Source organism: Sinocyclocheilus rhinocerous, unplaced genomic scaffold, assembly GCF_001515625.1.
Source record: "Sinocyclocheilus rhinocerous isolate Xijiao unplaced genomic scaffold, SAMN03320098_v1.1 scaffold2046, whole genome shotgun sequence".
NCBI classification, from domain to species: Eukaryota; Metazoa; Chordata; class Actinopteri; order Cypriniformes; family Cyprinidae; genus Sinocyclocheilus; species Sinocyclocheilus rhinocerous.
The window spans coordinates 362,496-388,186 of record NW_015639535.1 but is presented as its reverse complement, the minus strand read 5'-3'; the positions used below and the strand labels follow the sequence as shown (position 1 = coordinate 388,186).

Genomic DNA, 25,691 nt, shown 5'->3' with positions numbered 1-25,691 from the left:
AAAACAAAAACTTACAAAAACCGGAAATCAAACACGGGGAAGGGATGCCGCTTACAGTTCGGTCCGCTGTTCTGTCACGGTGACACACACACGAGGGACGAGGAGACGCTGGAGAATGCTTTACCAAGACTTTATTTGCACCAAGGGAGACGAACACAGGAAGACGTTCACACGAAGACCTTCAACAGCGGACAGAGAACTAGGGACTGGGAACACTTTTTATACACACAGGAGGAGGGGCTGACGAGACACACCTGGGATCAATGGAAATTAAACATGGGAAACACCTGGGAAGAAATCAACTAAATCAGGACAGGAACAGGAAACAAACCAAATATGGGCATCGGAAGGCACATGGGGAGCAAGACACACACAAAACATGGAACAGAGTCTGACAATAGCAATGCCCTGGCAACCAATAACAACACTACATTAGTAAATATGTGACACTTAGAATAGAATCAAAATTGCAAAGCAACAACCTGGAAACCACACACTTTAGCATAACAACATGCTACAAATATTCCAAACACATAAGCAGCAACATAGCAACACCCTGGCAACCACCTAAAACACTTTAGGAACAGTGTAGTCATGTACCAAAAAAAATAAGATTAAGCAATTACACAGCAACACTTGGCAACCGCACCACAACATTTTAAATGACTACATAGCAACATTCTAAAACACTTCTGATCCTATAACAACTGCATAGCAACACTTTAACAACCACCCACAACACTGTGCATGGCAAAAATCTATTCAAATATTCATAGCCAATTTGTAGCACAACATTTTAACAACTGCACACAGCATTCTAAAAATCTTCTGAACACATTAACAACTGCATAGCATAACCCTAGCAACCCCCACAACACTTTAGGAAGTGCATAGCACAGTGCAAATATTGATAGTAAATGTTCAGAACACATTAGCAACTGCATTGCAATGCCTTAGCAAACAACCCACAACAGTGCATTAGCATAGTGCTAAAACACTTAGAGCAGACTCAAAACTTCATAGCAACACCCTGACAACTGCTCACAAAAGTCTAGGAACCACTAAAAACACAGAAAAAGCAAAATATCTAATCAAATCTTGCTGTGGAGGAAATATTCTTATATAGGCATAAAAGTGTCTGTGACAGTACATCAAAATCTTTTATTTCAAAAGAACAAATGATCTATTATATGTTCTCTTACATCAACATTATAATGCTGCATTTTTTTCTCTCTGTAATGCACACTAGCTTCAACCAAGTTTCTCTGCTCTAAACACAAGCCCCCTCGGTCTGCGGTGCCATGACGCCATCTTGGGTTTTATGGGTTATCAATCTCCATCCACAAGTAACGTCCCAGATTAATGACCTCACTATTGTGCTGTCCCTCTCTGATTACCTCACCATGGCCACCCATAGCAGAGCCATTTGGACATGTGGGAAATTGACCCCTGGCCCATCATGACTTCAGTAATGATGAAACCAAACAATAGTATGAGAAATAAAATGAGAGATGGGAGAGAAAATGAGAAAATGGAAGCCTCGTGAGGGACCGGTTTTGTAATTCTGTCCCGACGAGAGCAGCCAAGGGATTCAAGTCGCAGATTCGCTTAAACACTCGCGAAATAAAAGATTAACTAAACACGCTGGGTTCGTTTTGTGAAGAGCTTAATTACCGTTACGTTTCATTTCTGGATGACTCTGCAGCTGTTTGAACTAATTTCGATGAGGAAAAGAGGGAAAGGCCTCCCATTTAAAAGACATGAAATGGCATTCGCAATGCGTTTAACCTTGGTAATGTGACATATTGAAACAAAATACGTATTCAGCTGGAAATAATTTGGGATATACTTGAGTTTATCTATCAGGAGTTGCTTGGATTGTAAAAAGCAGAATGTGAATTTAACATTAGTCATTTCAGAGGTAGATAAAATCAATGAATTATCTTCAGAAGATGTAGAACTCTTTGCTATAAACTTGCAGCGCAGTGAAGTGATTTCAAACCTTGTAGATGTAGACGTAGATGTGCCAGCCGGCCTTATTCCTCCGGTTGTCCGCATGTCTTCACGGAGCAGGAGTTCACTAGGGCTGCTCAAGGACTGATGTGACGTGTTGGCAGCAATCATGGTGTGGGATTTACCACCATCAGAATTGGTTGTATCAAGTGGAAGCAATCAGAATCTATGCCACTCTAGGCCTAACAGAGTTTTTATTTTTTTTGTTTTTTCACAAGATTCCGGCTTTGAGAAAGGTTGGCGGGAGTCTAGACTAAACCACTGAAGTCAGATTATTTACACAGAAATTCTGGCATTTAATTGATTCAGAATTGATCTGATATGATATGCTCAAATTACTCCAACTAAAAAAATATTACATCATTGTGATGAGTACATAATTACATAGACATACTAAAAAGTGGCTTTAGAAGACAATATATTGATTGTTTTATTTCCATATCACTGAACATCAGCATATAACTGACCTTCAGTCCACAGCAATCCATTTAAATGAGTTTGTCAGTATGTCCAGAGGCCGGTCACACAAAACATGTTCTTACGTTCAAAATAAACAGATGAAGGACAATAGAATGCAACAGAATCACAAAAAAACCCAACCCGATCTCATGAAAGTGCGTATAAATAGTACGCCAAATAAAAACTAAAACTTGTGGTATTGATACGCAAAAATGGACTTTATATGCTACGCGATGGGTAGGTTTAGGGTTGTGGGGTAGATGTGTATCATATGTACGCGAAAACTGCGTATCATATGCACGCCAACAAATTTCGTATCATATGCACGCGAAAACTGCGTATTATATGCACGCCAAACACATGTGTATCATATGCACGCCAAAGTCCATTTTTGCGTATCAATACCACGAGTTTTCATTTTTATTTGGCGTACTATTTATACGCATTTTCATGAGACCGGGCTCAAAAAACCACAGGAAAAGTAAAGTGTCATCATGGGATAGGCAAAAACTGAAGAAAAAATTGAAGACAAGTCTTAAGTTCTTGTACAGTTTTACTTCTCAAGGAAATTTGAATGTTGTATAAACCTTTTACTGGAAAACAAGATATCTTCAAAAAATAAAATATTGTAGAGCCAGTTTTCAATTAGAAATTGCTATTACATTTCACAAACAGTTACAAAGAAAAGGCAAGCAATACATTGAATTACATTTTTTTTTTTTGTAATTACAGTGTAATTAATACACTGATTTTTGCAGTGAACTAGAAATGATATCTTAAAAACATTGGGTTTTAAGATGCTGCATGTTTACATAATAATTTGCCGAATGGATGCAAAATATGTCCTGTGTGGTTTGGTGAAGCAAGTCACCTTCAAACTTACTTCAGACTTGAATTGCTTAAATTGCACTAGAATTGTAATCAGAAGCAAAATTAATTGTGTTAACTTTTATGACATTATTTTCATAATAATTCATCAAAATGTTACACTGACAGCTGTAACAGAAATGTTTCTGAAATCCAACATGACATGAATTAATTTAGCGAACCTGTGGGATTCTGAACCCTGAAGGCCGGCAAAATTTCCATTACAATATGATGCAATCGCTTGGATCCAAAAGCTCGGATTTCCTCATCATTCTGAGCCACTATAAACTCAAAGGCTGAAAAACATGTTAACGACACAATGCTTTCAATCTCCTCCACACTTTTCTAAATGAAAGGGCACAGTTTGATTCCTGCATGACTGTTACGAACAACAGCCGCTCCCCATATCTCACTATCTCGGATATTACAAACTCATGGCAAACGAGATATGCTGGCTTCAGTAAAACAGACTGAAATGTTACCATTTCGCATTGTTAAAGAAAAGTTTTTCAAATGTGTGTTCGTGTAGCTTCAGATTGTAACTCTAAGTATATTCCAGCATGAAAACAGAGAGTATTTCACGCTCCCCTATTTCCCTCCTGCTGAGCGCGCGGCTTTGAGGAGAGAATTAACTGTGATAGAAGCTAAAGCCCGTCTTCGTAAAAAATCACATTTTGATCTTCAGTGTTATTGCCTGATGTGTCATGTAATGACGAATACTGACATAATTCTGCAACAATCACATATACAGGGGCTCTAAAATGTGTTAAGTCACACTTAAAATGTATGAATAGCATTGCATTAAATAAAAAATATCAATCTGAGTTGCAAGAACTAACTTCACAATAGCAATTCTCACAGTTACATTTAACCAACTGGTCCCAATGTGAATTTTAGTGGATGTAGGAAGCCAGTTCATCATATTAACTATGAACAAGTCTACTAACAACAACCAGAAAGTGTCTAAATACTTTTTTGGGGGCAGCTGTACGTAAAAATAGCATCTCTATACATAGTAGACCACATTTACAATAAACCATTGAGGTCTATTTCCAGCTATATTATTCTCTGAACATCTGTGGGATTGACTTCACAGACATTTCCCTTTGAGTAGCCTATATTGAGTAGTCGTTCATGAATGTCTGTAAAACCCATGCTGAGAGGACTATTAGTTCTGAAATATCACTCACTAGGATAATTATGGCTAATAATGTTGTCTGTCCTAGTTCCAGAAGTTTACCTGAATGATAGACGTGGAGGTTTTTTGTCCCATAAATCCACTCAGCAGGAGCAATTTCGACGGTTTCTAACGACTGGAGGCGTACGTTTCCTGCTGTCACCTGGATGTCTGCATTTATGTTTTTGTGGCGCAAGTAGTAGGCCTACTAATTTTGACAGCATAATGGGGAGATTGTCACTCTTGTTCATAAGAAGGATGTTCAATGCAGCTTTTAAATCTACATTCAAAGTATTGTGCTAGGTGTTTATTTGCTAATGATATTTTATTGGAACAATAAATTTTACCAGAGTGAACCTGAACTGAAACGAATGTGAAAACATCACATAATTCATTGAATGAATTAAACTGGATAAGTCGGGTAGTATAAAAAAGTATTACCTTGACATAACCGTCTTTGGACCTGATGGAGAAGTTTTTAAACAAGTTTCCCAAACATGCAATAGTGTAAAGAAAATATCTCAACAAACTGCTTTTGTCCCTTATTCCATATTTTAGACACTCAAATAGCAAAGCAATTTTGGTGGTTTGCAGCTATAGCAATGTTTCCCTTGTGAGACTTGACTGACTAAACAGTTTCTTATAAAAATATGTGATAATTGGCTGCTTGGCAGCCCTTCAGCAAGTTCATATAATTAGCATTCATCGTGTATGAAAAGAGCGACAGATAAAGAGACTGATGACTCAACTTCTCATCATATCACTTAAAAACTAAGGTACAATTATCACAAATGTGTAGGAATACTGTGGCAAATCGGTAGCAGGTGCACTGTCAAACTCAGTATCTCAGTTAGATCCCTGTGAAGTTTTTTTAGTTCACTAAAATCTCACAGTATATGTATTTTTGTTGATTATGTGAAATGAGACCAGTATCTTGAATGAAGGACACTCACTCCTTCATATTCCTGCAATCTGTGGGCTCTCTGGGCTCATCAAGACAGCTTGCAACTGTATAATCATCAGCTAAATGCTGAATAAAGCTAGCTAGCTTGGTTTAAACTTTGCAAATCATCACTTTTGGGTCCAAAGATATCAAATAAGGACTAAAGTTGTAGGGTAAACATTCAACTAGTGACAATAAAGGTTTCTAAAGAAGCAGAACAAGTAAACAGATAATTGATTTATACTGCAAAAGTTGCTAGCAGCTATTAATTGTTTCACCAATTTTAAGTTTATTCTCTCACAAAATGATGGTAGTTGGTCTGTATGAACATAATATGCTCCACTAACACAAGTAACTATACAAAGTTAGGCATAAAACATACTAAAATTCAGGCACAAATGTTTGGGAAAGGTAAAGTATACTTTGGTTTTTATGTGTTTGCTAGCATATACATAGAGTGCCCCTCGTCAAAACATACCTAACCAGCATATGCTGGTTTTTTCAACAGGGGCATGTGACATAAGTATCATCATAAACATAATATTTGTGGATTGTACACATACAGCCAGTTTTTTCGAACAATTTTTGTGGAACAATCTACTGGCAACACCAATCGATGTCAAAAACAGTTGTCTGCATTGGTATTCTTTGTAAGGTGGTTAAGAGATAAACACAAGTTAAAAAAAGTGCAAATGTTTTTTCGCTTACCTTCAGAGAGAAATAGCACATGAACTTGACAAGGATGAAACTTTCTAGTGTTAAGTGCCTGTGTTTGTGTACACAATGAAATTGCATTTACTTTGAAAGGCTATGTGCACAGCTGTACGAAAACACTAAGCATTCGCGTCAAAAACTGAAGTATAGTTTGGGTTTAGCACATTGAAATGATAACATATTAAAAGCGTACAATGCTTTTGTACATATTGTATGCAGTGATGTAAGCAAACCATATGCCTACTCAAGACGGAGACAGAGAGTTTACAGCAAGCTATAAACATGCAGGAGGCTAACTTTAGCTAACATGCTGAGGAAAATTCTCCTCAGTCTTTGCTTCACCGTGACAATAACTGATTTAATAGAGAAAACAGGTCACAAGTATGTGAAATCAGGCTAGCGTAGCAAAAAAGCATTTGTGTTGAGTAAAATACTTCCTTAATAGCCTATTAAGCTAGCTGCTATGAGCATTTAGCTCTTCACCTTTTTACACCGTTGATCTGACAAACCATATTGACTAAGACCCAACAATTGTTGCCTGATTTTGGCACTTGTATCTCTTCAAACAACAAAGCCACATATTATGAACACAATAAAATGTCCTAATTGTTGACCATAGTCATTGTTTACATTAGCATGGTGCTATTGTTCCTATTTTTGTGAGCTTAACATTGATCTAGCATGCCATCTGGCTCAATTTTAGTATGTAATGGCCAATCTAATCTGTTTCTTGTGAATAAAATCAAGTCCTGCCCTACATTGTTCTTGTTGGAAATACAGTTTAACATGGAAGTACATTGTATTGGGGCTTTACAATGACTTTAAATGGGTGGCTTTCTACATGCTTAACAATAACCGAACAACCTGAGAAAACGCACAAGGTTGGCAGCTTCATTATGTGTTTATGCATCAATATGTGTGTTCTTTGTACTCATATGAACACCATTCAGGTTTCTCACCCAGTTCTAGCAGGTCACCGCATTGCTCAGTTAATTAATCTGTTTATTGGTGCCCACTAAACATTTTTATATCACATTCACAGCTCATTGTGAGGCCCAAGGACAACACACATGCATACAAATAAGTGGAACCTCAAAGCGAAAGTTTTCTTTCTGATACTCCTCCGTTATGGCTCGTCATTTTAACCTTGAATCAGCAGTAAATAATTTTCTAGTGAGATATACACTTTAATTATATTTTGAAAGGCCTTTTTACTCTTATTCTGAGCCGCCTACACTGCATTTTACTGAACTGCTCTTAAAGCACAGGAATATTTTTAAATACTCAGCTTCTTAGAATGACAGTGATTTGATAGGTGGAGAAATTATCTTTCTTCCAAATCAGTGGGCCTGGATGAGCCGTACTTGTTATGTAAAAGGAAGTTGTGAATATAATGACCAAAGAACAACTTGTCTCCTAGATTGGACGACAATCAGACATTTTGGTCTCTTCATCAAGTGGGACGGAGTGTACAAATGATAGACGAGAGAGAAAACGGGAGAAAAAGGGTGTGAATCATTCCATTTAATACATGACCCCTGCTTCAATAATTTCCAACCGTGTTGAAATCATTCATCATTTTGTCCCCTTTAGAACACGGAATCAAATTCCACCCTTGAGTAAACTCTACAGAGCCCAGGCTGCTTTGCATTTTATGATCCTCTGTCTCATGCAAGCACAGGTGGAAGGCCCATATTTCAACCTGAGAGCCCGAGACATGAGAAGAGACACGGCGGTGAATGAGCTCTGAATTAAATGGATTTTCTAGAGGATCTAATACAGAAGATATTAAAATGAAAATTAAATGTTTAAAATAAATGCTTTAATTTGGCATTGATTGAAGTTGACTTTATATATTATAATTAACAAAATGTTATGTGTACTTTTGATGACGGTTGAGTTTTGATTAACTATGTTGCCATTTTAATAAAACGGTGTGTACAAAATTACACAAAATCAATGATAATGTAAAAAAAGTTCCAGTCATTACTGCATTTAAGTTTCCTTTATTAAAGTTCGGGGTCGGTAAGATGTTTAAAATGTTTTTAAGTGTTTAAAGAAGTCTCTTATGCTCACCAAGGCTGCATTTATTTGATCAAAAATACAGTAAAAATACAATAATACTGAAAAATATTATTACAATTTAAAATGTTTTCTATTTGAATATGTCTTAAAATTTCATTTATTTCTGCGATGCAAAGCTGAATTTTCAGCATCATTATTCCAGTTTTTAGTGTCACATGATCACATAGTGTCAGATATCATTATAATATGCTGATTTGCAGCTCAAGAAACATTATTGTTATCAATATCAGTTGAGCTGCTTAATATTTTTGAGGAAACGCAATTGAAATGTTGCGTAAGATTAAATGGTAGGGTATGTAAATAAGATAAAATAAGAAGACGACAAAGAAGAAGAAGAGTATTTTTTATTTTGCATTATGAATACTTTTTAAAAATGCATTTAAGCATTATAGATATAGGATTTAATTAAATGCTAAGCAGGGGTTGAAGAAAATATCTATATATTTTTTCCTGCTTTTAAAAACAAATCCTGGTTCTTTATGATGTAAATATGAGACAAAAACTCAAACAAGGGCATTTTTGCCCCATATCTTGAATTTTAGGGACATTCTAACTACGTTCTCTAGGCTCCATCACGAAGTTGTTGCCCTGCCTCATATTTGTCATCAATCAGCTGTATGAAATGTCAGATGACCCACATAGGTCTGGGGCGGGGCAAGTGCGTTAAATGCGTTAATAATTTTAACTCGTTATTTTGCACCGTAATTAATTAATCTAATTAACACCTCAAAATTACCAGCCCTAACACACACACACACACACATATATAGTTTGTTTATTTAAAGAAATATAGATACACAGTCTTTATTCCCTGACACATATCTCCTGTCAGCATTGCTCTGTATCTACATAGGCAGATGACACAACTCTCCAATTCTGCCAACCAGTAAACCCCTCCTCCTAAGCCGAGGATTGTGGGTAACTACTGGGATCAAATTTGGTCAGCATCGACCGCGTCCCTGTTCTCTTCTTCAAAGCCAAAGGCTCGTGTGTCCTTTTGCGACTGTGCCTTTTTTATTTTGTCTGAAAGACTCTTTGATGGGCTTTAATACATTTAAGGGCCCCTCTGCTCGAAAAGACGGCAGAAAGAAAAGAAAAAAGAGAGTGGAAAGATGACAAAATAAACCATCTTTCCTAAGAAAGCAGGTCCCCGAGGAGAATACAAAACCGCGACTCCATCTAGCCATGTGTCTGATTGTCCTGTGTGTGTGTGTGTGTGTGTGTGTGTGTGTGTGTAGGTGTCTCTGTGGCATCCCACAGTCACCCTAGAGAGTCGTGTAAATGGACACGGCGCTGTTGAGATGTTTATCTTGTGGACGGCGGGAGCTGAGAGATCTCACACAGACCCACTGCAGTACTGTGAGGATTACAAGCCCTGAACAAAGATACAAACAAATCTGTGACCATTTTTGAGCTTTTCATTATTCATTAGATACTAATTATTCATTAGTTTGTGAGTTACATTTCATGGCGGAAAGAGGAATGTGTGAATTCGACTTGTTAAAATTCAATTTCGACTTGTAAAAATGCCTTCCGCAAGGGGAAATGAGAAACACTAGGGGTAAAAAATGACTTGGCCTGTTGGAACTGTATAACTTTTTGAAATGTGAAAATACTCTATTCCATATATGTATTTATATAATATATTTATATTATGCTGGAAAAAGTGGTATCGGTGCATCCCTAATATATATATATATATAACAAATATATAAATATAACAGTTTTTGCATGTAGATGTAATTATTTTTATTGTAAAGAAATACAGATATGATGAACAGGTTATACTTACAAATCATAGACTTTACTTTGGCTCACGGATAAATCGCAAACTATTTTAAATTAGGTCACGGTACGGTCTGACTCCAGGGACTGTGTTATTGCTACAGGCGTTTCTGACCTCGACCAATCTGACTTACACAAGAACAATAAAGCCGAGCAGCAGAACGGCACAACAGAGAAACTCCTGTTATAAATAAACGTCAAAACTTTTGAGGAAACCATTTATAAACCTGTCATCAATCTCCTTCCAAGGTGCTCTGAACTCAGTAATGAAAACGATAAGGAAGCTATTCTGATACGGCACATGTAAGGCTAAAATTGAACAAGGGTTCACAGATGCTTTTATGTGGGTTGTTAACGTGAATCAGATTTTTCACCCGTTTGAACAAAACTGCAACACATGATAACACCTACTTTCACAATCAAAGAAATAATTCACAAAAAATGAAAATTTGCTGAACATTTACTCACTCTCAGGCCATCCAAGATGTAGATGAGTGTGTTTCTTCATCAGAACAGATTTGGATAAATTTAGCATCACATCACTTGCTCACCAATGGATCCTCTGCAGTAAATGGGTGCCGTCAGAATGAGAGTCCAAACAGCTGATAAAATCATCACAGTAATCCATAAGTAATCCACATGACTCCAGTCCATCAGTTAACATATTTTGAAGAGAAAAGCTACATGTTCATAAGAAACAAATCCATCATTAAGACATTTCAACTTTAAACCGTGGCAAAAATCCATAATCCATAATAATGCTTCCTACAGTGAAAAAGTCCATCCACTGTTGTCCTTTCACATCAAAATCCACCAACATATTTGTTTAAAACTGTTTTGGCTTGTAAACAACACTTGATCTGTGCATATTTCTCTCCTGATTCAGATAAGACAACTTTTTCAATGAAGAAAGCAATGTTATGGATAGAGGACTTAATTAAAAACATCTTAATGAATGATGTGTTTAGTACAAACATTCAGGAAGCAGATTACTTACATTACTTGTGGATTATTGTGATGTTTTTATCAGCTGTTTGGACTCTCATTCTGACGGCACCCATTCACTGCAGAGGATCCATTGGTGAGCAAGAGATGTAATGCTAAATCTGTTCCGATGAACAAACAAACTCATCTGCATCTTTGACGGCCTGAGGATGAATACATTTTCAGCATATTTCCATTTTTTTCTGTGAACTATTCCTATTAAATGTTATGTTGTGCCATTGTTTTTAAAACAATTTAGAACTAGGAAGCAAAACTGAAATGCCGTAAACAAAAGAGTTCAGCTCAGATTTCATGTACGAATGCAGCGACACATAATTCAAGTCTTGCAAGGAAAGTAAATGCTTCTTTTAGGATAAAAACTGCAAACAGTATAGGCATACTAAGACAGTTCTGGTTGAAATCACAGCATTATACGACTGACCTTTCATTCCGAGGTCAAACTCGCTGCTGAAATCCTGGCTCGTCGGCTTTAGAGACAATCACATCTACACTGTGGGGTTAACCAGACTCAGCGTCCGAAATAACAGTGCACTCGTTTGTCGAGCAAGCTGTAAACAAATATTCCGCTCCGAGACGTTACGGTTATATCAGAAACAGAAAAGCATAATGAATTCGGAGAAGAGCCACTCGTGGAATGCAGAAAACATCATTTCGGCACAAGAGCTTCCCATTTCCGTCTGTCCTGTGGGTCTGCTCAAGCACACGCTGGATATGAAGAGAAATTTGTTGTGACGTTTTGGAGTATTGGCCCTTGTTGTGCGGCTCGGTGTGACAGTTAATTTTCTGTCATTATTTCGAACCTTCAGCTACAATTATTTTTAAAGCAATACGGCAGAATCTGGTGTAGGAAGAGATGTATCAATGTTTAGGAGAAGAGAACAAATGGGATAAAATAATGTTTATCTGCATGGGGTGTTGATGCGAAACAATAGGCACAATCGTCCAGTATCTACACATTTACATAGACCAACAATTCAAAAAGGAGTGCTTTTGACAGCTTTAAAATCACACAATTAAACCATTTAAATGAAGGAAATAGTCTTATGCAAATTTATCATAGTAATTTCTTTAAAATGTAATGGCAGGGAAATAGCACTTCTGTGGTGAAATCCACTTTGGGAGTCCTCATGGTGACTGGGGGAATAATCGGATGGCACTTATGTGTGGGCTCCAAGGGGCCTGCCGGAGAGCGGGGTAATCTGTAAAAAATAATATAAACCACTCAGCTTCTTAATGTAAAATAAGCACATATATTATTATATACATATAGTATAATATACATAGAGATTTTCAATATTTGTGGACCTCTTTGTACTGTATATATGCATAAATATATTTAAAATATTTATATTTTTCTATGCAAATATTGTTTTAATTAAAATTGGTTTAAAAAATATTAATTAATTGATTTAAAGCCTCTTAAAATTAAATAAATAAGCAGTTTAAATCAAGGAAATCTGTAAAGATGCCAAAAAAGATCTTGACAAACAGTATTGTAGTGATTTCTGTTAATTAATGCCAGAAAAGCAGCTTTTTTCTTTCAGATTTCTGCAGCGAAATTCCCATCGGAAGTCATCATGGTGAAGAGTGAAGAAGACTAACAAAAAAGCACATACATTATTGTATACATATGATGTTTTGTACTGTACATATTTTATTTGCAAGATATATACCTATATATATAATTCTCAGGTTTTCAATATTTTTGGACCCCACTGTACTGTGTATGTACATATTTATTTAAAGTAATTATATTGAAATGCAAATAGATAGATAGATAGATAGATAGATGCCGAAAATCCCCATCAGAAGTCTTCGAGGGAAGACCCCACTATAGGTTCTTATTGCTTTACAATTGGTGTGGTTCTCTGGGGGATGCTGGGATAGCTGGGGGATTAATCGGATGGTGCTTAAGTGTGGGCTCTAAGGGCCCTGCCGGAAAGCTGGGTAATTTGTAAAAATTAATATAAACCAATCCGATTCCTAGAATAAAATAAGCACATATCTATGTCCCATTTTACCTCTTCAGGTGTTTTGCAGGACATTCATACGTTCTCCAAAATGAACATAATATACGATAAGGTTAAAGGCCTAATGAATCACTGGCCCGTAAGTAATACTCCAATTAAAATGACTTCCTTTCCGCCTCCCCGTGAGCAAGGGCAGGTGCTAATGCAAGACGGCCCGCTCTCATGGAGGTCACTCACAGGCTGCTATAGGTTGCGGTAGGACATCTGTTCTCACTGCTGGGGTCTTTGAGCTCCTGGGGTTACCTTTTTCTTTCTTACACGCTTACAGACATATATATGCACACACACACTCCCCTCCTTCCATCAGGTTGGTCACTGGAGTCAGCCAGTGTAAGTGAGTTAGGAATATTTGCAGGTGAGCTAATTATTCTTGTGCTGTCATGTTTCCAGCCGAGCGTGCAGGACTAACCCCGATATAATCCCCTGAACACAATCAGCCTTTATTTAATTTTGCTTCTCATATCATGTGCATCCATGCAGCCCCAAGAAAGCATCTCCACTCACTTCTGAGACCCCTTCCATTTTTCTTCCCATTTAAACAATGAACATCATATAGAGACAGAGATGAGGAAGAAAGAGAAAAAGATTGTCGCATGGAAATCCTGGGGTCATTCTTTGAAATAGGGTATTTATAGTATTTTTCTGTATGATGTTAAACAGGTTTACATTTATGGAATATGTAATTGTTTTAGAAGGCGGAAATATGAGGATAACAGTGTCTAGCCTAAAATGCTAGTCTTTAATTTCCATATTTTCTTGTAATAAAATATATACAGTATACTGTATATATATATATATATATATATATATATATATATAGACGTGCTGACACAACTTTGGTGCAAAGCGGAACTACTAAGCTGAAATGACTTTATAGCTGTCTGGATATTCACACTCAATCAACACCTTTACAATGTGTCAACCAATCAGCAGTGATAGTTGGCTTTGTGGAAATGATAATGTATATCAAATCAGTAAGGTTTTGCACTCTGATGCAGAAGGTCTGCACACATGTAGACATAAACAATCAATCAGTGATTGGCAAGCGCTCACAGTGAGGTACTTCCAATTATGTTGCATCTTGAGGCATCTATATAATCAAAGAAGTGTTTATCCATGATGGTGGATGTCATTAAAATGCCTTCTGTCTGCATCTCTCGCTCAAAACGCACACATACGCAGCCTATATAAGAAATATACAGTCACTCAATCTTATCTCTCTCTCTCTCTCTGCATTCCCCTCGTTCTCTTTCAAGTGTTCTCAAAGCTGCCTTGAATCCCTAATGATGGAAAGAAAATGAAAAATCTGGATGGTAGGGAAATGAATGTATGTTAATCATTGCTCATTTCAAATGAGAACCTCCAGAGCTCATGAAGATATAATTTCCAAATGGTATTTATGTATTGATAGATAGACAGACATGCATAGAAAGAAAGACAGACAGACAGACAGATAGATAGATAGATAGATAGATAGATAGATAGATAGATAGATAGATAGATAGATAGATAGATAGATAGACAGACAGACAGACAGATGATAGATATAGATAGATAGACAGACAGACAAACAGACATACAGATAGATAGATAGAGAGGCAGGCAGGCAGGCAGGCAGGCAGACAGACAGACAGATAGATAGATTACCTTCTATTTGACTTTGCAAGGAAACATTAATTGTAGGGCCTTGTTCATTAAACACAAATTTGTGTAAATTGTTAGATAGCTAGAAAAGCATCATAATGTAACATAATGTCATATATTTGTGATTTTATGTTCCAGAAGCAGCAGACTGAATCACAAAGCCTTTTTTGGCAGCAAGCTAAGTTCCCAAATTCTACCCTGGTGTCCAATCCAGTGACCTCATGGGACATTACCTACTGTGAGATGCTAAAAGACTGGTCATAGTCAGACCACACAGCTGGGTAAACACACACACACACAAGAGCGCCTCATTTGCTCAACTCAGCCAAAGCAATCACCCCAAGGCACTCATCTTTCACTCCAGAAATACCGTGGACACTTATTTTTTATCATGTTTTATTTATTTATTTTATGCTTTATTGCATTGTCAAATAAATCCAGTGACTTTATCATATTGCGTCCACCGTCCACCTCAACACATTTCTCATTTCCACTGCTCAGATCAAGGAACTTGAGTTGGCACGACACAACACTGCCACTTATCGGGAGCATTCAGTATGGCAGTCTGTCATTGATCAGTACTTAAAAGTCCTTCAAACAAACTTGAATTTGACTGTTTGGATTTATGTATTGCGTTTAAATATGTAGGTGATTTTAAGGCTGCTTAATGTAAACATACTTGAGATGAAGAAGGTATTCTTTATCAGATTGTGTGCATATTATTTTGAACATCTTTCAGGGTCTTGCTGCACGACCATTGATCTGTTAATTAACACACGGATGTGAAGGCCTCTGTATTGACGGTTTGTGCTCGGTAATGAGAATACCTGCGGGACATCTAAATCAATGGAAGTCACAAGGGACAATGCCAAGCAGTTGTTTACAGGCATCCTGTAAACAGTTGTGGACGTCCAAATTTTTCTGGATGAGAAGGTAACGGCAAACATATAACTAATGATTTTCTTGTTTTATATTGGACCCAGTTCCTCTTCACAAATGCTCTTAAATTAAATTTTAAATAAATATTGCAATTAACTATTAATTATGTTTTGTTCAAAAACATTGAACCATGAAGTATACTATAACTAACACAATAGGATTTGTGGATAAAGATAAATGTTGCGTTAATGATGGGATATTAATGGAATTATATTAAACATCTTTATTTTAAACTAATGCAGTCAATGTTTCACAAATTCACACGTTAGATAGACAGACAGACAGACAGATAGATAGATAGATAGATAGATAGATTCATTCCATAAGTTGCTTTGTTCTTTATCATATCATATTAGGATTGCTGTTTTGTTTGGAAAGAATGTACATGCAGCTTGTATGACAGTTTGTTTGGCTTATTTTGCTAGACTCAAAACTAGTTCATAATTTATTACAAAACATGTTTCTGTTATTTTGTCTAGCCATTTTTTTTTTCTCCAAGACATCCCCATCATAAATCTCATCGAGTGAAATGCAGACCAGGTGTTGTGCTTTTGCCATTTCAATTCTAGGCTGATTGCGAAATATATATATTTTTTATTAGGATGCTATTGACTTACGTCGGATTGTTCTGGGGCCTGAGACAAATCATACTGTGCTTTAAAAAGACCCACCAAAGGGAATTATTCTTTTGAAAATATCTAATATGATGTTTACAACCGTCCCATATGTTATTAGAGGCATGAAAACTCATGTTTTTCATGTATGAAATGTCCAGAATATTTACTAGCAGATTTAATAGTACATTAAATGTGTTTTCCAACTGTAACCTAAGCTAACAGTCAATGTCAAAACATCAGGCTTAATTCATGAAACAAGGCATTTTCTGTGTAAATCGTGCATAAATCTACTTGCATGCAAATTATTAAACTGAATGCGACAATTTACTTAAGAATGTATTATGAACAATTTACAAAAATTTGTGTAACAAGGCCCTACAATGAATGTTTCCTTATAACGCTAAACAAAAGATGAGCAAGTTTCAGAAGCCAAACTTATGGAATGAATCTATCTATCTATCTATCTATCTATCTGTCTGTCTGTCTGTCTATCTAACGTGTGAATTTGTGAAACATTGACTGCATTAGTTTAAAATAAAGATGTTTAATATAATTCCATTAATATCCCATCATTAACGCAACATTTATCTTTATCCACAAATCCTATTGTGTTAGTTATAGTATACTTCATGGTTCAATGTTTTTGAACAAAACATAATTAATAGTTAATTGCAATATTTATTTAAAATTTAATTTAAGAGCATTTGTGAAGAGGAACTGGGTCCAATATAAAACAAGAAAATCATTAGTTATATGTTTGCCGTTACCTTCTCATCCAGAAAAATTTGGACGTCCACAACTGTTTACAGGATGCCTGTAAACAACTGCTTGGCATTGTCCCTTGTGACTTCCATTGATTTAGATGTCCCGCAGGTATTCTCATTACCGAGCACAAACCGTCAATACAGAGGCCTTCACATCCGTGTGTTAATTAACAGATCAATGGTCGTGCAGCAAGACCCTGAAAGATGTTCAAAATAATATGCACACAATCTGATAAAGAATACCTTCTTCATCTCAAGTATGTTTACATTAAGCAGCCTTAAAATCACCTACATATTTAAATATGTAGGTGATTTTAAGGCTGCTTAATGTAAACATACTTGAGATGAAGAAGGTATTCTTTATCAGATTGTGTGCATATTATTTTGAACATCTTTCAGGGTCTTGCTGCACGACCATTGATCTGTTAATTAACACACGGATGTGAAGGCCTCTGTATTGACGGTTTGTGCTCGGTAATGAGAATACCTGCGGGACATCTAAATCAATGGAAGTCACAAGGGACAATGCCAAGCAGTTGTTTACAGGCATCCTGTAAACAGTTGTGGACGTCCAAATTTTTCTGGATGAGAAGGTAACGGCAAACATATAACTAATGATTTTCTTGTTTTATATTGGACCCAGTTCCTCTTCACAAATGCTCTTAAATTAAATTTTAAATAAATATTGCAATTAACTATTAATTATGTTTTGTTCAAAAACATTGAACCATGAAGTATACTATAACTAACACAATAGGATTTGTGGATAAAGATAAATGTTGCGTTAATGATGGGATATTAATGGAATTATATTAAACATCTTTATTTTAAACTAATGCAGTCAATGTTTCACAAATTCACACGTTAGATAGACAGACAGACAGACAGATAGATAGATAGATAGATAGATAGATTCATTCCATAAGTTTGGCTTCTGAAACTTGCTCATCTTTTGTTTAGCGTTATAAGGAAACATTCATTGTAGGGCCTTGTTACACAAATTTTTGTAAATTGTTCATAATACATTCTTAAGTAAATTGTCGCATTCAGTTTAATAATTTGCATGCAAGTAGATTTATGCACGATTTACACAGAAAATGCCTTGTTTCATGAATTAAGCCTGATGTTTTGACATTGACTGTTAGCTTAGGTTACAGTTGGAAAACACATTTAATGTACTATTAAATCTGCTAGTAAATATTCTGGACATTTCATACATGAAAAACATGAGTTTTCATGCCTCTAATAACATATGGGACGGTTGTAAACATCATATTAGATATTTTCAAAAGAATAATTCCCTTTGGTGGGTCTTTTTAAAGCACAGTATGATTTGTCTCAGGCCCCAGAACAATCCGACGTAAGTCAATAGCATCCTAATAAAAAATATATATATTTCGCAATCAGCCTAGAATTGAAATGGCAAAAGCACAACACCTGGTCTGCATTTCACTCGATGAGATTTATGATGGGGATGTCTTGGAGAAAAAAAAAATGGCTAGACAAAATAACAGAAACATGTTTTGTAATAAATTATGAACTAGTTTTGAGTCTAGCAAAATAAGCCAAACAAACTGTCATACAAGCTGCATGTACATTCTTTCCAAACAAAACAGCAATCCTAATATGATATGATAAAGAACAAAGCAAACTTTAAAAGAAGGAATGTATTGTGACTTATTAAACTACGAAAACTGAACTTGTTTTATTAAATTCAACTCATTCGTCTTCGTGGTGTTCGAAAAACTCATGGCAACAGATGGTAACCATGGTGATGAAGGTCATGAACTCCTGAAAATCACACTCCGAGTCACCATCGGTGTCCAAGCTTTCCATCAAACTGTCCATTGTTGCTTGATCTTTCACATGCTGAGCGAGATAAAAAGAAAAACTTAAGAAATAGTAAAATAGCTAATTCACTTCGCATTAAAAATATTTATTTGTAAATGTTTGACACAAAAACTGAATTCTGACATAAAGCCTTGACTGTAAATCAACCATTCTTTAAGTTTCAAGACAAAGTGTAGTGTAAAAAAAAAAAAAGTTTGAAGTTTAATTTCCTCGGTAATTAAAATGGATAAAAATTGATAATTCACGTCAAAATATTTAATCATACATTTTTGACACAAAAACTCAGTTCTGACATAAAGCTTTGATTGTAAATCAAACATTCTTTAAATTTCAAGACAAAGTGTAGAGTAAAAAAAAAGTTTGAAGTTCAATTACTTCTGTGAGAGTCGGGAAAGAAAAAGCTTAAATATGAAAATAACTAACTCGCTTAGCATTAAAAATATTTAATAAAATTTTTGAAACAAAAACTAAATTCTGGCATAAAGCCTTGATTGAAAATCAAACATTCTTTAAATGTCAAGGCAAAGTGTAGAGTAAAAAAAAAAGTTTGAAGTTCAATTAATTCGGAAAGAGTTGGAAAAGAAAAAGCTTAAATATGAAAAGAGCAAATTCGCTCGCCATTAAAAATATTTTTAACCAAATTTTTGACCCAAAAACTCAATTCTGACACAAAGCCTTAATTGAAAATCAACATTCTTTACATTTCAAGCCAAAGTGTATTTTAATTAAAGTTTAATTAAAGTTTGAAGATTAATTACCTCGGTAAGAGTCGGAAATTCATTTGTGAGCAACTCCTTGAGTTCGGTCTTTTTTAATTTGTACTTGTCGCCTTCTTTGGACGAGTATTTGTGGAAGACCTCAATGATGGTTCCCAGGCAGTTCTCTAAGTCTGACATCTTAATGTAGTGTAGCGTTCGACGTTTTCTGGAATAATTACAATAAGCACTAAAAATGTGAAAATGTTTAAAAGCAATTTCAAGCTGTTTAAATTTTCCCTCAAATGACTGTAAAAGTTTAAGTGTTGAAGCAATTTTATGGACCATTAACTTACTTTCTGTCTTTTGCAAACACATTTCTAGTCATTATGTAGTTAGTTTTGCAATTTAATCTGCAGTTCGGAACGCTTGGAGCAAAATAAGCTGTAAAACATTGCAATGATAAAAACGTACTAGACTTACCAGCAGAGAGTTTGTCAGAATGAGGCGATTCAGAGCAGAGTGAGATGGGAGTCCATTTATAGGTCTGAAACGGAGGGGCCTGTAGCTTGGAGATTCTGACCTGTCAATCACCAGAACTGACCAATGAGCTTCTGACCTTGATCTCACTCCACTACACACATTCAGAGTGAGATACAAAGAGATGAAGATGAACACACACACACACTCACTCAACCACACACACACACACTCACACTCACACACACACACACACACACACACACACACACACACACACACAGAATAACATTTGTGTGGCCAAATTTGATAAATAAGCTGTAAAAATACTATTATACAAAATAATGCCTTTGCCAACTTTCAAAGCATAGTACTTTGTTTACATGTAAAATTTGTAGCAAAATTAAACTGGGTTAGGTTTTTTGTTTGTTTTTGTTAAATCTTGTTTTTGTTAAAAAAGTATAACATTTGTGTGGCCAAATTTGATAAATAAGCTGTAAAAATACTATTATACAAAATAATGCCTTTGCCAACTTTCAAAGCATAGTACTTTGTTTACATTTTGTTTACATTTGTAGCAAAATTAAACTGGGTTAGGTTTTTTGTTTGTTTGTTTTTGTTAAATATGGTAAATTTTTGTTGTCACTGGGTTTACGAAACTTGATACCTAGTATGTTTATTGTTTGTACCTGCCTTTTTTATTTTTCTTTGTAACTGCATTGTCCTGTCAGTCTTTTTCCAAGGAATCAAAGACAGTCTCTTGTTTCTATACATTGGTCATCTCGTCCTCTTGTTGTAGGCCATAAGGATATATGTTCACCACTTTTTTCCATTCTGTTTTCCTTTTGATCTTTCTTGGAAGTTCTGTTGCCCATAAGCGCACACAAGTGTTTTGTTGTCAGGCATCTCGGCGGACGACAATAGTGTGTTTGAGAGGAAGTGAGTGGTGTGGCATGTTAATCAGCCGATCCTTTTCTGTTATAGAATTGGCCAGACGTGTGTCCTAAACACCACTGGACTATTAAACAGCTTTGACACCGAGACAAACACACACACACACACACACAATGCATTAACGCAATCTGTAGATTACATTTTCAAGAAACTTTAACCTAATAATAGTTTTCAAAAGTATCTTTTTTTCCGAATTTTTGTTTGTTGTTACAGATGTTTGTTGCCATAAGCATGGTTTTGTCTGTAATAATAATAATTATTATTATTATTATTATTATTATTATTCAAATACCATTTATTTATTTATTTTTATAATACTCGTTATTTTTTGCTCTTTTATTTTTTATGTATTTATTGTCTGTTTGAATAATAATAATAATAATAATAATAATAATAATTTGCCATTTAAATGTATTATTCTTATTCTAATTTAACAACAACTGTAACTGCATTTTAAATGTATTATTATTATTAATAATAATAAAATATTACTAAGTTCATATGTTAATATATATTGTATAATATTTTCATTGGCTGTCTGAAAGAAAAAAATAATTTTAAATAATACATTTAAATGGCAAATTATTATTATCATTATTCTTATTTAACAACAACTGTAACTACATTTTAAATGTACTATTTGTATTATTTATTATTGTTATTATAAAATAATATATCATTTTATATTGTATATATTATATATTCATTAACTGTTTGAATAATAACAACAATTGTAATTGCTTTTATATATAATAGTGTTATTATATATAATAGTGTTATATAATACTATTATTCACTATTATTGATTAGTGATAATAATAATTGTTATTATATTTTAATTAATAATTGTCTTTTTTACCACAGCATCAAGTTTTAATGCAAATTTTCATGTTTAAAAATATAATATAATATAGGTTTTTTAAATGTCTTAATATATATTTTTAAATTAAAATAAATTTTTACAATATTGTATAATATATTGTACAATATATTGTACAAAATACAATCTATTTTTAAATTATAATATTTCTTTTTTTGCAATCCAAAAACATTTATTTTCATAAATAATAGTAATTACAGTTGCATTATATAATATTAAATATTATAATATTTATTATATTTTTGCAATACAAAAACATTTATTTTCATAAATAATAGTAATCACAGTTGCATTATAACACATGGGAAAAACATGAAATTGAGTTTGTGTTTTCATGCGATATACTTTTCATAACTATCAGTGATTACTCTTTAAACGTACAAATAAATATGTTTTATATAATGTACTTTAGCAGGAGTTACAATGTTATAAAAATTAGATAAATGTTTATTGAATGCTTGTGTACATTATTATTGCATTATAGTTTACTATGAACACTATGAATATACTTAGAAGTTATAATAAAGGTATTATAAAGATACAATTTAACTAGATATTATACTTACTAAATATTATAATGTATTAAACTGCTGAAATAATTACTACTATTGTTCTAAGCCTATATAAACGGTGAAATCTGAAGTCATGAAGTCATACTCTATATAAAAATGAAGAGGTGCATGGGAATGCAGTCACGGGGCACTACGATCCTTCCCTCTCCCATCCTACTCCTCCCTGGCGTTTATCCAGCGGGCTGGACGCTTGGCGATTGTCGGACGGGCTTTTATCCGCCATAATAAATGTGTCTTTGTGGCCTCATATATGCAGCACAAGCACACTGTTGTTGACAGCAAACACTGCATCTTGTGTGGGCCTCGCTGTCCTGACGGCCTTTCTCAGGGGTCAGATGGATATAACACCCCGTCAACAAATCAATAATCCATCTCTCTGCCTCTCCATACTCATGTGTTGATTTGTTCATCACATTGCGATCTGGGAGCGGAGTTCGTTCGCTATGGACTGACTCAGATGACTGTTCAATCATGGGCGCTGTTGTTTTACTGTGACGAATCAGTGATCTTGATCAGATCCAGTGGGTCAACTTTCATTGTTTTTTGGGGCACCGAATGTCCCCAAACAGTTTAAATGTAATTGTAATTTAATTTAATAATTTATTTTTTAAATAATATTAAATTCAAAAACGTTAAAATAATTAATAAATGAAATAGCCGAAATTAAATAAATTAATAAAATAAATAATAAATACAATAATAATTTAATAAAATGAGACCCTTTAACAATTAAACTTAATATTAAATGAAATAAAATGAAAATAAATAATAAACAAAATAAATTACTAAAAATAATTGAGAAACAAACAAAAAATAAATAAATAAATAAAATATAATTAATTAATTTAAGGCCCTTTAGTTGTTAAACTTAATATTAAGTTTAAATAACTAATTCATAAAAAAAACTCCAGTTAACAGATTATATCAAAATACATAAAAAACAAAACAAGTTAATAAAATAATTAATAATAATAATATTATTATATATAATAATTAATAATACAAATTTATAAAAATAGCATGATGCCCTTTAACAGGTAAACATAAGCAAGCAAATCAATCAATCAATCAATCAACCGATGTCTGTCTCCACCATAAAATCAAATGTGTGTGTGTTTGTTTTAGTCTGGCTGTCAATAATCTCCTCTGTACAAAACGGCTGAATAAATGAGCTTTTGTTAGCTGCTGGATTGAGGAACCTGTTCTCTCCCTGCTGTTGTGTCAGCCATATATGATTGGCTGCCCAGTGCACTCTGGGATACTGGTGGTGGCCTGACAGAGGACTCATTCTGAGCTCCAGCCATGCTCAGGATCACATGATCTCATTGACTACTGTTTTCTTACTACGGATCTATCACGTTCACAATTTCACTAAACTGAGTGTTTGTATATTTATAAGCTGTAAACACAAGGGTGAAAAAGTCACTGCTGATACTTCATTTGCAAAATTAGTATTTTAGTTAAACTTAATTTAGTTAGTCTTTAAATGTTCAGAAATGTGTATTTCGTTTGTATTTTTCAAGAAGTTTTTTTTTTGTTTTTTTTTTAGATCTATCACGTTCACAATTTCACTAAACTGAGTGTTTGTATATTTATAAGCTGTAAACACAAGGGTGAAAAAGTCACTGCTGATACTTCATTTGCAAAATTAGTATTTTAGTTAAACTTAATTTAGTTAGTCTTTAAATGTTCAGAAATGTGTATTTCGTTTGTATTTTTCAAGAAGTTTTTTTTTTTTTTTTTTTTTAACACCATTAGTAAGAGGACTTTGGACCAATGGGATTTCATAGTGGGTGGGGCTACTTACATGACTTTCAAAATATATTGAAAATATTAAAAGTTTTTGTTCATATTTTAGTGCAAATTTATAGTAAATTTTAATATTAAATATTAATATTTAGTTTTGTGTTCATTTGAAGACCCCTGTTTTTTTAATACATGCTATTCTTCTTCTTTCTTCTTCTTCTTCTTATTATTATTAGTGGTGCATAGTAGTAGTAGTAGTAGTAGTATTGTCTTACTGTGTATATACTGTGTATATACTGTATGTATATATATATATATATACTCTTAAAAATAAAGGTGCTTCACGATGCCATAGAATAACCTTTTTGCCCAAATGGTTCCATAAAGAACCTTTAACATCTGAAGAACCTTTCTGTTTCACAAAGGGTTCTTTGTGGTGAAAGAAGGTTCTTCAGATTATAAAAAGGTAAGAAAGAGATGGTTCTTTAAAGAACCTTTGACTGAATGGTTCTTTGTGGAACCAAAAATGGTTCTTCTATGGCATCGCTTGAAGAACCTTTTGAAGCACCTTTATTTTTAAGAGTGTAGCTTCCCGGAGAGAGATCTTCATGTGTTTTGCCCACAACAAAACTTGTAAGTTATTTAATAAAATATTGTTAAAACAACATGCACAAGTGTTTTTTAGAATAATTTATCATTTAATTTAAATTATATTAAATTAAATGTCACATTCCACATGTAATTTTCAGGTGTTGTATGTTGGTCTGGAGCATGTGGAACCTTCATAAAGATGATTAAGAGCAGGAATGCTCTTAAAAGCTTTCGTATGGAGATAAAGGTTAGGATCATGATTTTCAATAGTATTACAGCACACCGTGAGTGTACGTTAGCACTGTTTGTTTCCCTAAGAACCTTTCAGTAATGAGTTCTTAAAAGAACCATTATTTTCTTAGTGTGGAGAACATTTTAAAAATCTAAAGAACCCTTTTCCATAAAGAACCGTTTGTGCACATCAATAGCCAATAAAGAACCATTATTTTTAAGAGTGTAAAAACGGGAGACAATGAAAACAAAAACTAAATACAATGAAACTAAATGTAACTGACATGTAGCCTAATAACATAAACAAATGTTTTAATTTAAATATAAAAATTGCTATTTACAATGTTAATTCATCACAGTCTGTGAAAAAGTTAGGCCTACTACAGGACCAAGACTGAACCTTGTCAAAAGGCATCAAATCCAAATTGAATCTCTGACAAAAAGTATTTTTTTACTTATTGACAAAAAAATAAATAAGTGTAAATATCTTTAAGTCTATCTCTCTCTCATACAGGAAACAACCAGAACCACCTCCAGACTGCATACAACACTTTAAGGCAAACCCATCTCTCTTCATTAAATCTTTTTCTGGCGGTTCGAGTGCCAGAGCGGACTCAGTGGAACAGTACACAAGCAGTGCGTGCAACTA

General features: G+C 34.4%; 1 protein-coding gene and 3 long non-coding RNA genes across 4 annotated transcripts in view; 2 read left to right on the top strand and 2 right to left on the bottom strand.

Annotated features, from left to right (window-relative positions):
* LOC107751473 (uncharacterized) overlaps window positions 1-17,089 on the bottom strand; it is a 28,708-nt gene extending 11,619 nt beyond the window's left edge. The window contains exons 1-2 of the long non-coding RNA XR_001641247.1: window positions 17,079-17,089; window positions 6-118 (exon numbers count right to left, since the gene is read on the bottom strand). This is a non-coding gene — a long non-coding RNA (uncharacterized LOC107751473). The remainder of the gene's footprint in view (window positions 1-5; window positions 119-17,078) is intronic.
* On the top strand, window positions 15,138-18,429 carry LOC107751475 (uncharacterized). The gene is made up of 2 exons (XR_001641249.1): window positions 15,138-15,370; window positions 17,351-18,429. It is a non-coding gene; the product is annotated as an uncharacterized LOC107751475 (long non-coding RNA).
* Window positions 18,430-18,728: 299 nt separating this feature from the next.
* LOC107751471 (protein S100-B-like) lies at window positions 18,729-20,140 on the bottom strand. Its single transcript, XM_016567216.1, has 3 exons — window positions 20,072-20,140; window positions 19,652-19,817; window positions 18,729-18,911 (listed from the first exon to the last, which is right to left on the bottom strand). The coding sequence occupies exons 2-3, from the start codon at window positions 19,787-19,789 to the stop codon at window positions 18,762-18,764; spliced, it is 288 nt and encodes a 95-aa protein (XP_016422702.1). The 5' UTR covers window positions 19,790-19,817; window positions 20,072-20,140; the 3' UTR covers window positions 18,729-18,761.
* A 4,615-nt stretch (window positions 20,141-24,755) lies between these two features.
* On the top strand, window positions 24,756-25,671 carry LOC107751472 (uncharacterized). The gene is made up of 3 exons (XR_001641246.1): window positions 24,756-24,853; window positions 24,970-25,058; window positions 25,557-25,671. It is a non-coding gene; the product is annotated as an uncharacterized LOC107751472 (long non-coding RNA).
* Window positions 25,672-25,691: the final 20 nt, after the last annotated feature.